General features: G+C 38.7%; 1 protein-coding gene across 3 annotated transcripts in view; it reads left to right on the plus strand.

Annotated features, from left to right (window-relative positions):
• Positions 1 to 14,617, plus strand: part of CNTNAP5 (contactin associated protein family member 5) — a 285,261-nt gene that overhangs the window by 231,028 nt on the left and 39,616 nt on the right. For all 3 annotated transcript variants that reach the window (XM_040561102.1, XM_040561103.1, XM_040561101.1), the window contains 3 exons: positions 8,242 to 8,369; positions 8,557 to 8,727; positions 10,795 to 11,013. In XM_040561102.1, the coding sequence (XP_040417036.1) occupies positions 8,242 to 8,369; positions 8,557 to 8,727; positions 10,795 to 11,013 (518 nt within the window). The remainder of the gene's footprint in view (positions 1 to 8,241; positions 8,370 to 8,556; positions 8,728 to 10,794; positions 11,014 to 14,617) is intronic.

A 14,617-nucleotide genomic window follows, 5' to 3' on the forward strand; every position in this document is an offset into this window, starting at 1 on the left:
GAAGAGTTCAGAATTTAGGAATAATGGAAATAGACAAGAGTGTCTTGCTATAATAGGGCACTCTGTTTGAAATGGTGTCCAAATTATCCCTGTGAAGCCTTCACTTAAAAGAGAGTCAGTACAAAGGAACCATAAGGGTTCTTGAAACAAACAACACCACCACACCCCCCCCCCCAAAAAAAAAAAAAAAAAAAAAGAAATGGTTTGTCATTTTAAGTGCTATGGTTTTTTGGTTGCTTGTGTGCAATATTTGCAATAAGGCCTCATTTCCAGACAGTGTGCATGTTCACTTGGACCCTTCATATCCCTGGAGCCACTATTCACGTTCAAAAATCATAGTTGTAGAGGGATTTCTTTGAGAAGCTCTTTATGTAAATGTTAGTTTATGAATATAATTTGTATCGATTTGCACAGAAATGCCTCACTGTGCATGTTGATCTATCTTTTCTTTAATGTTTGGTTACCAGAAACACTTTGGTAAGGTTTGTACATGAGCATGAAAAGTATCTGTTTGTACTGGTGCCTGGCTGCATTCATCATCCATATTTTTCTTTGTTTGGTGAGCTGCTGATCTACAATATGCTGTGCTGGTAGCCTGAGATCACAGGAGAGTGCACCACAAGGTCATATTAACCAATGCAAGGTGAAAACTAAGTGCAGTTTTGTAGTGTTTCAGATGAGTCTCCTAAGGAAATGAAGCCTAAGCAAGTTATGCCGGGTGTTTTTATCACCTGCCCCCCTCCCCCCTCCCACACACAGTGATTTTTCACAGGAAGGTAAATTTCAAACATATTTGACAGAGAAGTAGAAATCTCCAAAGTATTAGAAATTACACATTCTGTGAAAATTTATGCCAGGTTGAGGGGAAAAAGCGAATTAAAATCTACAAGAAGGAAGTTAAGGAAGAATAAGCTTACACTTCTATTAGATTTTGGAAAACCCTCATGGGAGAGAGATGTTACATATCATGCTTCATTAGCGTGGTAACTCGCAGAGTTGCTTGTGTCTCCTAATTTCTTGATGATAGCAGGACACACACAGAAATTTCCTCAGCTAAACTATCTACTGTTTGTTGGTTTGGGGGTACAGGTGTTTTTTCTTTTTTTTTTTTTTTTTTCTTTTCTTTTTTCCTTTTTTTAAAATCCATTAGAAATCTGGTCATCTTTTGAGTGGTATTCTAAGTTGCAGGTTGCCTGTTTAAAAGCTTAAAAAAAAAAAAAAAAAAGTGACCTTTACAAAGAATTTCTAAACTTAAGAAATTTCATGCCTCTTGAAGATTACTTTTGTGCTTCTCTGCTTGAACACTGACCCCCTGATATATAATGAGCATTTGAATCTGAAACCTGCTGAGATCTGAACTGTGACTTTAACCTGCTATACATTATCTTGAAAGGAGTAAGACAGTAGTAGATGCATTTATTTGCCTTATCATGAAATAAAATGGGTGCTGCAGAGTGGAAAACCAGAAAATCATTTTTGTTCTTTTTAGATAAATCAGGCTGCTCAGTGCAGCTCCAAGGTAGAAATTCACAAGAGTGGCTGGAGCATACTTTGGAAGAGGAGACAGGCTGAGGATTTTGCTTTGATTTTGTTTCCCTAGACTCGGTGTTGGGTGCAGAAGAACCTACTAATTTCTCAGAGTAGCAAAAGAAACAGAAAACAAGAGAAAGCATCTGAAAAAAAGATCTAAGCCAGGTGTTTGGCAGAACACAATATGCACTTCTAGGTATGCTGGCTTTTAAATGATATCTAAGCAGACGCTTGAGCCAGCTGCTAACTCCAGTCTCCTACTTGACGTGACGCTAAGTTAGTCCCCCTGGAGTTATGCTGGCCAGATGAACAGGAATATAATTAGTTACATTCTGTATGGGGAAGTCTTTTGAATTTTCTCCCTTTTCTTTTTATTTAAATCATTTTAGTGAAAAATACCTTTTTCCATCTAGCTCCTGACTCCTTTCCTCACCATACTTCCAAACTTTGCAGTATGATGCCAGCCAGTTCTGTCACTGCAAAACAGTGGAGTAACTTGTTGGTATTTACTAGAGAATGGGAGATGACCTCTGCTGAGGGAGGAGAGGCACAGGCTGGCGCCCTGACCCCAAGTAAGGGATCGCGAAAGGTGTTAAATATGACTTGACTATAGTTTGTGCGTGCCTCCAAAAAAGGAGAGTTGTTGAAAGCTCTTGCTAGTGGGTGGGAAAATTCACTGAGATCCAGTAGCTGCAAGCTGAAGTTAAATTTAGTCCAAAAAATCTTTTCTTCCTCTCTCTTCCCTTTCCCCAGCTGAGAATAGTTAACTATTGGAACAAGTTATGTGTAGATGAGACGGATTTGCCATCACTTCAAGCAGTTACCTTGAAAGAGATTGTCTTCCTAAAAGATGTGCCCTATTTCAAAAAGAAGGTGTGTTCTTGATGTAGGCATTACTGGAGAAAGGTCTGAAGAATAAATACAGATCTGAAGAATAAAGCATTTCTGAAATGCATGGAGGGTTGCACTATCATCAGTCCATTCTAGAGATCCTTCAGATCCTTAAACAACTCTCCCAGGTTGTCTTTCATCTCAAGGAAAATTCTCTTGTCTTGGCAGCGAAAGTCTTGCTGCTCACCAAATATTTCACTGAAATGGAAGGAACCTCTTTCATGCCATGGTGGTGCATGACTGTCCAGAAGTCCATTTGCTACTTTGGTCTCTCTGTCTAGAATCCATTTTTCACTTCAAATGCAACTGCTTGATTGAAGCCAATCATCAAACCAAACCTCTTTCTTGCTGACTGCATTCACTGGAATACCTTGTGAATTTGGGGAACTTTACAGCTTTTTATTTTGTACAGAAAGAATGTCATCTCTGAAATTCATTTTTTACAGAAATCTCAGGTGTCTGAACAGACTTTGGTGGGCATTTGCTGATTGTGACCAATAACTGAAGGGCCTTCTTTTATATGGATCATCTAATCTTATTATTCAAATTATAGGAGTCCCCTCTATAGATATTGGTATACACAAGATATTGGTATAGGAGTATCCTCTTCTTTTATCTTCCAGAACAGCCTTTGTCACCGGAAAACTAAGCTTTTGAGTCTTCCTATTTCCATAGTAATGCACATTCACATCTTTACCATGCCTTTGAGGTACTGCAGGCAATGAGGGAACCACAGGGCATGAAGGAAGGAAAAAAAAAGGGTGAGGTGAGATACTACTATTGTCAAACCCACTGTGTGTCCCTGAGATATATTGAGTATATCTGGCTTTGTTCATTGTTCAAGGAGGAGGAAAGCCCCATGAAGGTGAATGAGGCCCTCTCTGGACAAGCTGTATTTGTGTAGAGCTCTGCCAGAGCTGGGGTGCTAAAACTGGAAGGGCTGAGGAGAGCAGGGCAAAGAAACCCAGTTTCTGACGAGCCTGGATTTGACAGGTTTTGTTTGCTCAGCCACTATCCCACGCTGAATCCACTGCCTCAGAAGCAGGGTAGGCAACTCTGTAGAGCACTTGATGCAAGCTCATAAATAAACCCTGCCGGAGGTGACCTGGCCTGTATAGAGCTGTCTTGCATATCTGCCTTCATGGCTGCATTTGTCAACAAAGTAGAAAAGCTGCCTGCAGAGAGCTGACTGTAGCAGGCCCCTGAGGTGTCAGGAATCAGTTCATTACTATCATTACCAAACTCTCTCTGTTTCTCTTTTCTAATTCCAGCAGCAACTGCATTTTGCCCTCACCAGTTACATATGTCCCCTTCTGCTGCTGTTTTTTTCATTAATGTGACTTGCAAGATAGTAATTAAAATGTATTCCTTTGGATTATTAATGATCTGTCCTGCACAAGGCTCAAAACTTTATGTGATGGAAGCCTGTTTTGCTGGCCTATTCCTAATGCTGTTGTTCATTGACATCTGCTGCTGATAGCATTCTTTTCCCCAAATGTACCGTATTCATCAAAATCTGTCCTGAATATCTGAGCTACAGAGTCACAGACCCCAACAAAATTTTCATTAATGTATAAAAAGAAAACATACCAATAGCGGATCATATGAGAAGAAATTGTGTCTAATGACACTACTGGTCTAACATATGGTAGACAAAAATATGGAAACAGCTACTTTGAGGTTACCAATATATGATGGTTTATGCTGTTGGGATACCACAGAGTGAGAACTTTTGGAGTATTTATTAGTATGCAGGAAAAAGAAAAATAGTCTCCTAATGTTACCATCAAAATAGTTATTCATCATTTACAGATAGGACTACCTGTACTGTGCTGTAAAGTATCCAGGTGCACTATTGCTTTTAGTGTTGCTGCATTTGCAATGAAACGTGATTTTGTTTGTTTGTTTTTTCTCACATGTAGAGGATTTGCTTGATGTGTAACCTGCCTCATAACTTATTGAGGAAGTCCTTTAGGTCAATGCCATTAATACTCAGACATGGATCCACAGTTGACATCCAACTGTATTTAATACCCATAGCTAAAAAGTATTTTGGTAATTAAATTTAAAAGGCTCTATTGGTTTTGTTTTTGTTTTGGGAAGTACAAATTGATAATGCTGTTCTTGCAAAGAGCTTAGAGAAAGAGGCATTACCTGAAGCTGCTTTCCACACTCCGAAAAACATTAAAATTTTCACCTGAATTTGTGTAGAACCAAATGCTTAGTCAGGTAAGCAGAAGTTCTTCCCAAATTTATTTGCACCATATTCTGTGCATACAGAACTCTTTTCAAGAATGGGATAAAGACTGTTTTGATTTGTGTGAAACCAGGTCTTAACTCACATTCCCGGCCAAAGAGCATCGCACAGGCAGGACCCACTGGTGTTGAGAAGTGGGACGTAGCCTGGTGCAAACAGTGCACTTGGTAGAAGTGGACATGGAGTGCTATGTGAAGCCTGCTGAGAGAAATAAAGTAGTGTTTTTGGCAAAGCTGAGAAGCAGCTGTGGAAAACCAAGTATAATCTGTTTTTAATTGTATGTGAAGTGTTAAATTAAAATACATATATGTAAAATCTAGCTCAGGGAACAAATGCAAAAGCAGTGAATCTAACAAGGCTTTATTTTTGTTTAAAAGACTAAATCCTATGTGTGCACATTGTAACGCAGGTGCTTTCTAATCAGGTAATAACACCTTTTCTTTGACAACTGTGGTAGATTAAAAGTGAACCCTCAAGCCCTCTTCAGGCAAAATTCCAAATGTTTTGTCCAAATCCTGGAATATTTGTATTTTGTAGTGCTACAATAGTGCCTGCAGGAAATGATTGTACAGGTACATGAAACTCTCTTGCTCCTCTCAGAGACATAATACATTGTGTTTGAGAGGCTACCATGATGCACCACATAAAGAGAAGAGGAATTATGGTGCTTTATAAGAAATTGAATTTGAAATAAGCTTAACTTAAAAGGCCGTGAATTCAAGATACTCAAACTTTAGCTTCCACAAGTCGCTTTATAGTGTCTTCAAATATCTTTTTGCTTTTCTTAGCTGAAACATCCTAAGTGTTGATTTTTCACCAAAAATTTGATTACTCATCATGGAGTAATAGTAATTAACTGTGACAATAGGTATGTTGTTTCCATTCTAAACACATTCTCTCAAGGGTAGAATGTTTCTGATAGGCTTTATTTCAGTGTCTGCTTGTATGAGACGTATTCTTGTACAAGTCTTTTTTTTTTTCTTCTGTGCGAGAGATTAAAATACATGAAATGTGCTTTTTGAGCTTCCAGAGAAACTTGATTGAGTTTTCAATACATTAACATAAAAGTGATGATTTTTATTGTTTTTGAATATTTTTCTTTCTCACAGTTGAGCTGTGCTACTAAAGTTCTCAGTAACGCTGGCTTATAACTAGTAAAAACTCAGAGTCATAAAGTTCAATATAAAAGAACTTCATGCAATATAACAGACTATCTAATAAGTGATGCAGTTCTCAGAGATGTGGAATAGATATCTTTAAAATATCACCATTTCATTTTTTTTTTTGTAAGTATCTTCAGCAGTAGCTGCAGGAAGGTACTGATTTTGATTGTAATATTGATCATAGCTAGTCAAAACTCTGCACTATTTTTTTGAATAAAAATAAATTTGCAGGAAAAACCCCTGGATATTTGGTGAAAAATCTTTTTTTATTTTTTAATGTAAATGTCATTTAGTTATTCATATGTATATTGCATATTTTATGTCCTATTTCTGTAAATCTTTCTGCCTTTCTTTCATTCATTCTACCTACTTTTCTTCCTACTATGCCCTGAAATGCTTTATTTAATTATCTTCCTAAGAAATACTCAAATAGATCAGCTTCTGTTACAACTGTTTCATAATCTGTTGAGAGCATTTACACTGACTTTCAAGGATTGATACAATAAGCTACGTGACAATGCTTCTGACAGGCCTCAATGAAGAGGTTTGGAGACCATGTACTTTTGATTTTCATACATGGTACATTTCCATGTCGGTCTCTATTGAAGGTGTCAGTCTATGTTGAAGGCATCACTCTGTCTTATGTGTGGGAATTTCATCTTTCTGCATTTTGTAATTATCTACATGTCAGACTGAAGTAAGAAAAAATGTTAGGGTCAAAGAAAGTACTTTTCCTTTTCTCCTTGGAATTACAAGACAATTAACTGTTGCTGCATGCAGTTAGAAACAACGAAAAATAAATGAAATGTTTGCAGCCTTTATCAAAAAGATGAAAATGCCCCTTCTATGTCTTGTAACATTAATCAGAATAGAGCAGTTAGACAAGTAAACATCCGAGGTTGTCAGAGCACAGCTGTGTTGTTCATCTTGATTACTTCTTTGCTGAAATATCATGTCTATTCCCACAGCTGGAACTATAATGAGGGGTACATTTGTGGAAGGTGGCATTATGAGCAGCATATAGTCTGGGATCCTGCCTAGGATGTCAGACTCCTTGGCAATGATTTCACTCAAAAAGTGCAATCTGTTTCCTGAGGCTTTGTTTCATGTATGCATAAAAGAGAGTGGCTATAAATTTGGGATTATTGTTACCTTGTGTCTGGTCATTGTTGCCATCCCTGTGTGCAGCATGAAGTTTACCCCTCTGAGCATATGGGTGAGATCAGTCCAGACCCTGCATGCAGGTTGCTTGGCCATGCAGACCTAGGGTTCCTTTTCTCCAAAACTACTGAGGTTTGGCTCCATGAAGAATGCTGTACCAGGCTTACGTGCGTGGATTCACAACAGACTTCAGCCCTGAGTAAGAGTTAGGGGAAGATGGACACATCACTTTGGAGATGAGATGCAGTAGCACTTGCCTCTCTGTAATCAATAGATAGAGAAATACCTCCAGAGGGGATTTCAGCTCTGGTAAGGTCAGGGCTGGATGCCTGAGGGACTTGGTTAAGTTCATGAAGAAAGGTGGAATGAATGTATACCCTGCCAGAGTCAAAGCTACTGAATCATTTTAGGGACCAGAGGGCTGCCATGAAATGTCATGCTTCACTTTGAGGACACTGCTTTCCCCAAGACACTCAGACTAAAAAGAAAATAATCTTCCCATCCTCTTCCTTTTTAGCAGCCATGTGTAAGTTAATAGCTCAACAATAAATGCAGCTGATACAAACAAGAGACTGTAGTTGGGCAATACAGTAAATCAGCCTTTATTATTTCAGCTGCTGACCCAAAAATTTCAGACGTGTAATGTAAAGGGCTGATCCACTGCAAACTCACTGCCAATTCAACTGTCTTTGCAGTGTGCTGAGTCAATTGTATACTAGCCATCTTCATGCTGGATCAGGTATTGTCTGGCGGCCCCATGCTAACAGCACGCTGCATCAGGTATCACATGTCCTCCTCCTGCTAGGATAAAGCATAAAGCCAGCACAAATGCCATTGTCTGTCTCTGGCTAACTTAACAGAAATTCAGATTTGGGCTTATACCTGATCCACATCAAATTCATCCTGCTGAGGAAACCCAATAGAGCCTGTTTTACATTAATGTCCGTCAGGCAAAAGGGCAGCACTCTGCCTCTGCTTCACCAGCATTCAGCTCAGCTAGAGTTCATACCAGACAGTATCATGTGTCAAAATGCAGTGTCTTCAGGGGGTCAGTATTGTGTCTGAGCATAGAGCATATGTGTGCATGTATGTATCTTAAGCAATGTGTACTGATCACAAGTCTTATAGTAAGTCTGCAAATACATTTAAGTAAGCATCTTTCAACTATTGCCTTACGTGAGGAATGCTGGGGATTTGTCCGTGCTTAATGTCTCTTTTTGTTTGTTTATTATAATCCAGGACAAATGATACCGGCCTCCTTGCTTTCAAAGACCATTTGCCTGTAACTCAGATAGTGATCACTGACACAAACAGATCAAATTCTGAGGCTGCCTGGAAAATTGGCCCTTTGCGTTGCTATGGAGACAGTGAGTACTAGCTCTTCTCAATTTCTAGAGGAACAGGACGTCCCTTTTTTTTTTTTGATGTTACTTTGTTTTGTTTCGTTGTTTGTTTTTTAAACATGTTTATCTGATGAACGCTGTCTTTCCACGTGCAGCTCACAGCTGCTGTCCTGTGCCAATTTAACTACAGAGAAGGGGGTTGTGTTTGCAGGGCAGTTCTGGAACGCAGCTTCCTTCAACACAGAGGCCTCCTACCTGCACTTCCCCACCTTCCATGCCGAGGTCAGCGCGGACATCTCCTTCTTCTTCAAAACCACAGCTCCCTCTGGGGTATTCTTGGAAAACCTGGGGATTAAGGACTTCATACGAGTTGAAATAAGCTGTAAGTTTCACCATGGGGAAATCACAATGTATTTGCCCAATTTGACAGTAGCAGGAAACTGGGAAGGACTTTTTACTTCTTTCTTGGGACTTTGGAAGAGCCTGGAGAGGATAAGATGGAGACATAGATCTCTCTCTCCTGTCAGAGTGTCTCTGTATAATGTTGGTCATTTTGTTTCACCTTATTGTGATTCAGTTCTTCTTTCCTAAACCGAGAGGTGACTAAATTTACAGGATTTTTTCCCCATTTTACTTCCTTAGAGAAAGAGCTACTCACCAGACATGCCTGTAGACTGCAATTTTAGTCGAGAGATGCAAAATTTAATACAAACAACTCTCATGGTTACTTTTATTTATTTTTCAATGATATGTCCAGTACGACGCAATCCTAGTGTTTCAGAGGAATTCACTGTGTAGGGTACTGTACTATGAGGTGAGAGCCTATGAAGACCACAGTGCTAATGCAGGGTAAGCTGTAATGGGCATTGAATACTTCAAAATCTAATAAATGACTGCAGTACAACTGCAACTTAATGTATAAAAGAGAGGAGTAGGGAACTTAATTAGTGAGTAGGTTTTTACCTCACTCCTGTTCTGATGACTTCAAATTTTTATTAGTGACAGAAGGGTACTGTGGCTTTGACATGAAATATGACTTCTGTATTCCAAATTCTGTCAAGCTTAGGAAAAACAAACTGAGTGCTATGCATTTTATAATATGCTTATGATAACCCCAACATAAAATTTAATAAAAATGGACCCCGAGGCCCTTCAATTCATTAAACCGATGGTAAATGTCATGGTGCATTATCACAAGGTAATGAGGTATGATTTACTGTTAATTGCACATCAAAGTCCAATTTGGTTGTACTTCAGTGTACTGCATTTCATTCTCAGAGAAATAGAAGTAAAAATGGCATTTTGGTGTCAAATATACGACAAATATTGCAAGCCACTAAGAGGATTGTTTAGTGAAAGTTTCTGAAAGTATGTTATACCTGGGCTCCCAGAGAAATGAGTTATTTAAAAATTTGAAGAAAGTTTTTTCTTTTAAACTTGGGCTTCTCATTGGTAGTTATGTGGTGTGTTTCTTGCTGCCAGATGGAATTTGCAGCCTAAAGGCCTTGTATCAAGGAAGCTCCACAGACCAGCTGCTTCAAAAGGAAATGGCCTTTTAGCAGATGCAGGGGCTCAGAATAGATCTTTGTCTCTCCCTATGGAGTGTTTCCTATCTTAACTATCTAAGAAGCAGCTTCCAAAACCAGACCAATCCAATTTGTTGGGCTTGAAAATAACAGGTTTTTACGAATTTTCAATCCAAAACCTTCTGGTTGTTGTGCGGTCTGTGGGCCTGGTTCTTGCCCTTTTTGATGTATTTAGCATTTTAGGAAGAAAAATAATTAGTAACAAAAGTGTTAAAGAGTTCTGGCCCCTTTCAGGCTTCTAGCAGAGGAAGATGGACTCCTTCATATTACTGTTGTTTTTCAGTTACTGTTCTGTTTCTAGGAGCCTTGCTATCTCTGGACATGTTACGTATGACCCTTTAGTTTAGGATCACCAGTGAATTTTTTTTTCCCTTCTGTTTCTCCCTTGCTTCCTGGGTCAGGCTTATGCATGCAAACAAATGCTTGAAGGTTTCTCTCCAACCATATATAACCAAGTTCTGTTAAGAACATGCATTTTGAAAGATTTAGTCAGAAACAGTTCCTTCATCCTTTCCACCATCTCAGCATTATTTGTCCAAGTGCTTTTGTGTGACTTTAGTACAGTGTTTGGCACTTTTACTTCCAAAAGAGAATAAATTACAATTTCTAGGGCACCATAATTGTTATAGCAAAAAAAGATGGGTACCCACAGCCAAGCGTAATCACAGCAGAGATCAAACAGTGAGGCTGCTGGCTTAGATTTACATATAAGCTGCTGGGTAGAAGATGGGAGGTAAATGATGCTGTACTATTTGCTGACATAAAAGTTAATGGACCCTATATTTATGTAAGATTTCTTGATGTCAAAACCACTATTTAATTCAGATCTTTACTGTCTCTTTACATCTATTTGTGTGTTCCAGCCCCCAAAGAGATAATCTTCTCTGTAGATGTTGGGAATGGCCCCACAGAAGCGATCGTGCAGTCTTCCACACCCCTGAATGACAACCAGTGGCACTATGTCCGTGCAGAGCGGAACCTCAAGCAAACATCTCTGCAAGTGGATAACCTCCCCAAGAAGGTCCTGGAGGCACCTGCAGAGGGGCACTTCCGCTTGCAGCTCAACAGCCAATTATTTGTAGGTAGGGACCATTTAAGGGTTTCTACAGATGTGTGCAGTATTTCTATGTCTATGCCTTGTTAATGCTGTTGTTTCACTGCTGAGCTTAGGTGTGGTAACCTAATTCTGCCTCCTCCTCTTCCACTCCTTCATAAGCAACATAAATCAAACCCAAACTACTACCTTTACACTCAAAGCACTTAGTACAGAAAGGTTAGCCTTACAATACTAACTGGCATTTTTAGGGTCTAAGAGTGCATGAAACATATTTGTTGCAAAAGAATTAGTTATTTCCTCTTGTGCAGCACTGACTATGTAATTTGCTGTAGGAAATGTGATCTTTTGCGATGCAATGTAAAAGGCATACATTCTTGTAAGTTACAGTGGCAAAGCTTGATGACAATATGTGCTTAAAATCTGTTCCTTCAAACACGCCTGCCATTTGGCTATAAAGTGTGTGTGTGAGAGAACTATGAACACAGTCAAAGCAAATGCAGCCATTTTAACTGAAGGTGTTCTTCAACAAAACAGAACAAACAAACAAACAAAAACCTCTGTTTGCATATAGTTTGTTTCTCTGTCTTCCATGTAAATGAAAACTAGAAGTGGACAAGCTTGTATTTGATAATATAATCTGGGATAACAAAGGGTCTTCTCCCTTTCCAATATTCAAACACTGCTTCTCTGAGTACTCCATGCTGTGATGGAGTAGGTTGTAACCTGCTTCTTATTCAGGGCTGTGCAAATAATTACCAATTCTTTCCTTAAAATGAATTCTCTTATTTAGCTGAAATGGTATGGCAAACCTCAATCTGTCAACTAATTTTAGTAAAGTTTACCTGTGTATCCACACCTCTTGAATTAAGAAGATTTTGAGGTATATATTTGAGCTTGTTAGAGCATATGTGTGCAATAATTACTGGGGTCTGAACAGAAGGAATGAATTTGTTAATAAATAGAGTTGTATCATTGACCAGGAGCCCTTCCCTCATAGCAACTGTTTCATACCTAAAACGTTCTCTCAGCCTGAGAAAAGTCCACTGAAGAACTTATTTTCTGTTAAAACTGTCACAGTACAAGGTTTCTGCTTTCTGGTGTGAAGCATGCTGCTTATCACTTGTTCCTCAAATGATGGTCCTAGAAAGAGGTTCCATGAGAGACAGGGCCTGAGGACAGTAGGGTTGGGCTGCTAGGCACCTTAGAAACATCAGAGAAGTCTAACCAAGCTACAGTTTGCAAACAGAAGACTTAGAGAACTTAATGAATTGATAGTTTTTTACAAATTTTTGGTCTGTTTCTTTTTAAAGGAGTAAAAATGAAGGTATTATCATGTCATCTATCAGATATGTCTTAGCTGCTTACTGTCTCGCATCTGAAAAGCAGTATCTGCGTATAATCTTGTTTCTCTGCATAATAAACCGGTTACTGGAACCAACTTCATGGTGATTTTAAAGTGATAATCAATGAGTTGCATCATGGAAATCCAAGGTAGATAAGGACCCCCAACAAACTGGAGAAATGTGCCAGTAGGAGGTTATCAGCAAAGACAAATGCAAAGCCACATACCTCGGGCAGAATAGTGATGCATCCATGCAAACTGGGGATTGATTGGATGGGTAGCCACTGATCAGAAAAGGTCCTGCTGGCCTTGGTGGAGAAGTGAATCTACAGTGTGCCTTTGCGGGCTGCACACAAGGCTGTATTAGCAGGGTTGTAGCCTGCAGGCTGCAGAAAGGGAAGGGAAACAGTCATCTTCACAATGAGAGTAGTGCAGCACTGAAGCAGGTGCCCAGAGAGACTGTGTGATCTCCATGCTTAGAGACAATCAAAACTTTCTTAGAAAAGACCCTGAGCAACATGATCTAACTATGAATGTAGGCATACTTTGAGGAAGAGGTTAGACCAGTTGATCTCCAGTAGCAACTTTCAACCCTATGTATTTTTTTCTTTGATTGTACCTAGTATTTACAGTATACCCTAGGACATAGTTACTTTATCTCAGTAGAGGGATAGAAAGTTCTCACTTTCAGTAATTTGACTGCATTCAGTTTTTCATACACACTTTTACTGAACCCTGAACGCAAGGTTGAGTAAATACTATTGCTTATAAGAGTGGGTTTTGGCCCTTAACTCTACCACGGAAAACAATGTTGGAGGTCAAAACTGTCTGTGATGTTCTGAGTTTTTCTAAGAGCAGCCAGAAGAGATGGAAACCTGAATGGTCTCTGATTCTAACCCTTTCCCTGAAGTCCCCAGGTACTTCAGGGAAAGGTGGCAGAAGTCCAACAATACACAGATGTGGCATAATTTGTCTCTGCTGAAGGTCTCATTCCAGTCTCTAATAGGAACCAATTGATTTAATACCTGAACCACGCAGAGTGAATTTTATCCCATCTGAAAAATAAATACATAAACAACATTGATTGTAAAAAAAGGAAAGAAACAGCAGCACATATTATTCTCCTCTTCCATAATCCACAACATATTTGTTTCTGCAGCAGTATGCATACTGACAGTGATTAAGGGGCTTCCACAGTTAGTATTCACATTCTTAATTAATGATCTATGTAACTGACATGATTTGCCGTTTTAAAACTTTTCCAAGTATATTTAAATTTAATCTTCATAAATTTTTTTCATTTAAACATAGAACTTTGTTTTCATTGTGAAGGTCATTAAGATAGAACCTTTTTTTGTTCTTGATTCTTTTCCAGAATCAATTCAAATATTTTGTAAATCTCATAAATAAAGCTCAATATCAAAATTTACTTTATTTATCTTTTGGAAAGATTTATTGATCCTTTGGGGTAAAGAAACTGTATTAGCAGCATGTACCACTAAAATGATGATTGAATGGATATCCATTTTAGCTTTCAAACTATGATCATTTTCATTTTGCTTGAGAGCAATCAGCGTATATGTACAGCATATGTGAGACTGTTTTGTCTCGTACTTTTGGAGGGTTATATACTGTATATCACACATATAAACCTGGGCTTTTATAAAATTTGACTACAGGGGCAATTGGCACATAACATAATTTCAAAAGAGTTCTGCTAATTTGGATCAACTAATTCCCTGTCAACTGTTTCTGTTTTCTGACCAATTTGTTTGCTTAAGTTTTGCCCAGAGTTTTCCTCCTTAACCTGAGAATTAGATACATTTAAGACTGTTAGTAATAGAAGGATTTTGCTCCTAAGTTTGTGTATTCATGGTGGTTTTGTTTTGTTTTGTTTTCAAGTTGGTCTGACAAACAAACTTTTAGCTTTCTGCGATTTATTACAAAGAAAGTTGAACAGAAGCCTTTTCAAGAAAACTTAACAAAGCAGTCAGTTTTAAGTGGTCTTTGAGGTGTGCTTCGTTTACTTCTGGTCCAATGATAGTGATGTTCTGAGCAAGTTAATCAGCCTTTAAATATTTTGTAAGGATTGGAGTTGAGGAGGCCTAGATTTCCTTGGAAGTTTAAGACACCTTTCATTGCACTGCTTTGTACTTAATACAGTGGTTTTGTCTGTTCTTGCATTTTGCCAAGGTGGCATTTTCCCTACATGTCTGTATTTGGGGATGTTCACCCTTGGGGGAGCAGAACCTAAGCATTTGTTCTGTCTGAGCAAGTCAGCAGCCAC

Source organism: Cygnus olor, chromosome 6, assembly GCF_009769625.2.
Source record: "Cygnus olor isolate bCygOlo1 chromosome 6, bCygOlo1.pri.v2, whole genome shotgun sequence".
In the NCBI taxonomy this organism is placed as follows: Eukaryota; Metazoa; Chordata; class Aves; order Anseriformes; family Anatidae; genus Cygnus; species Cygnus olor.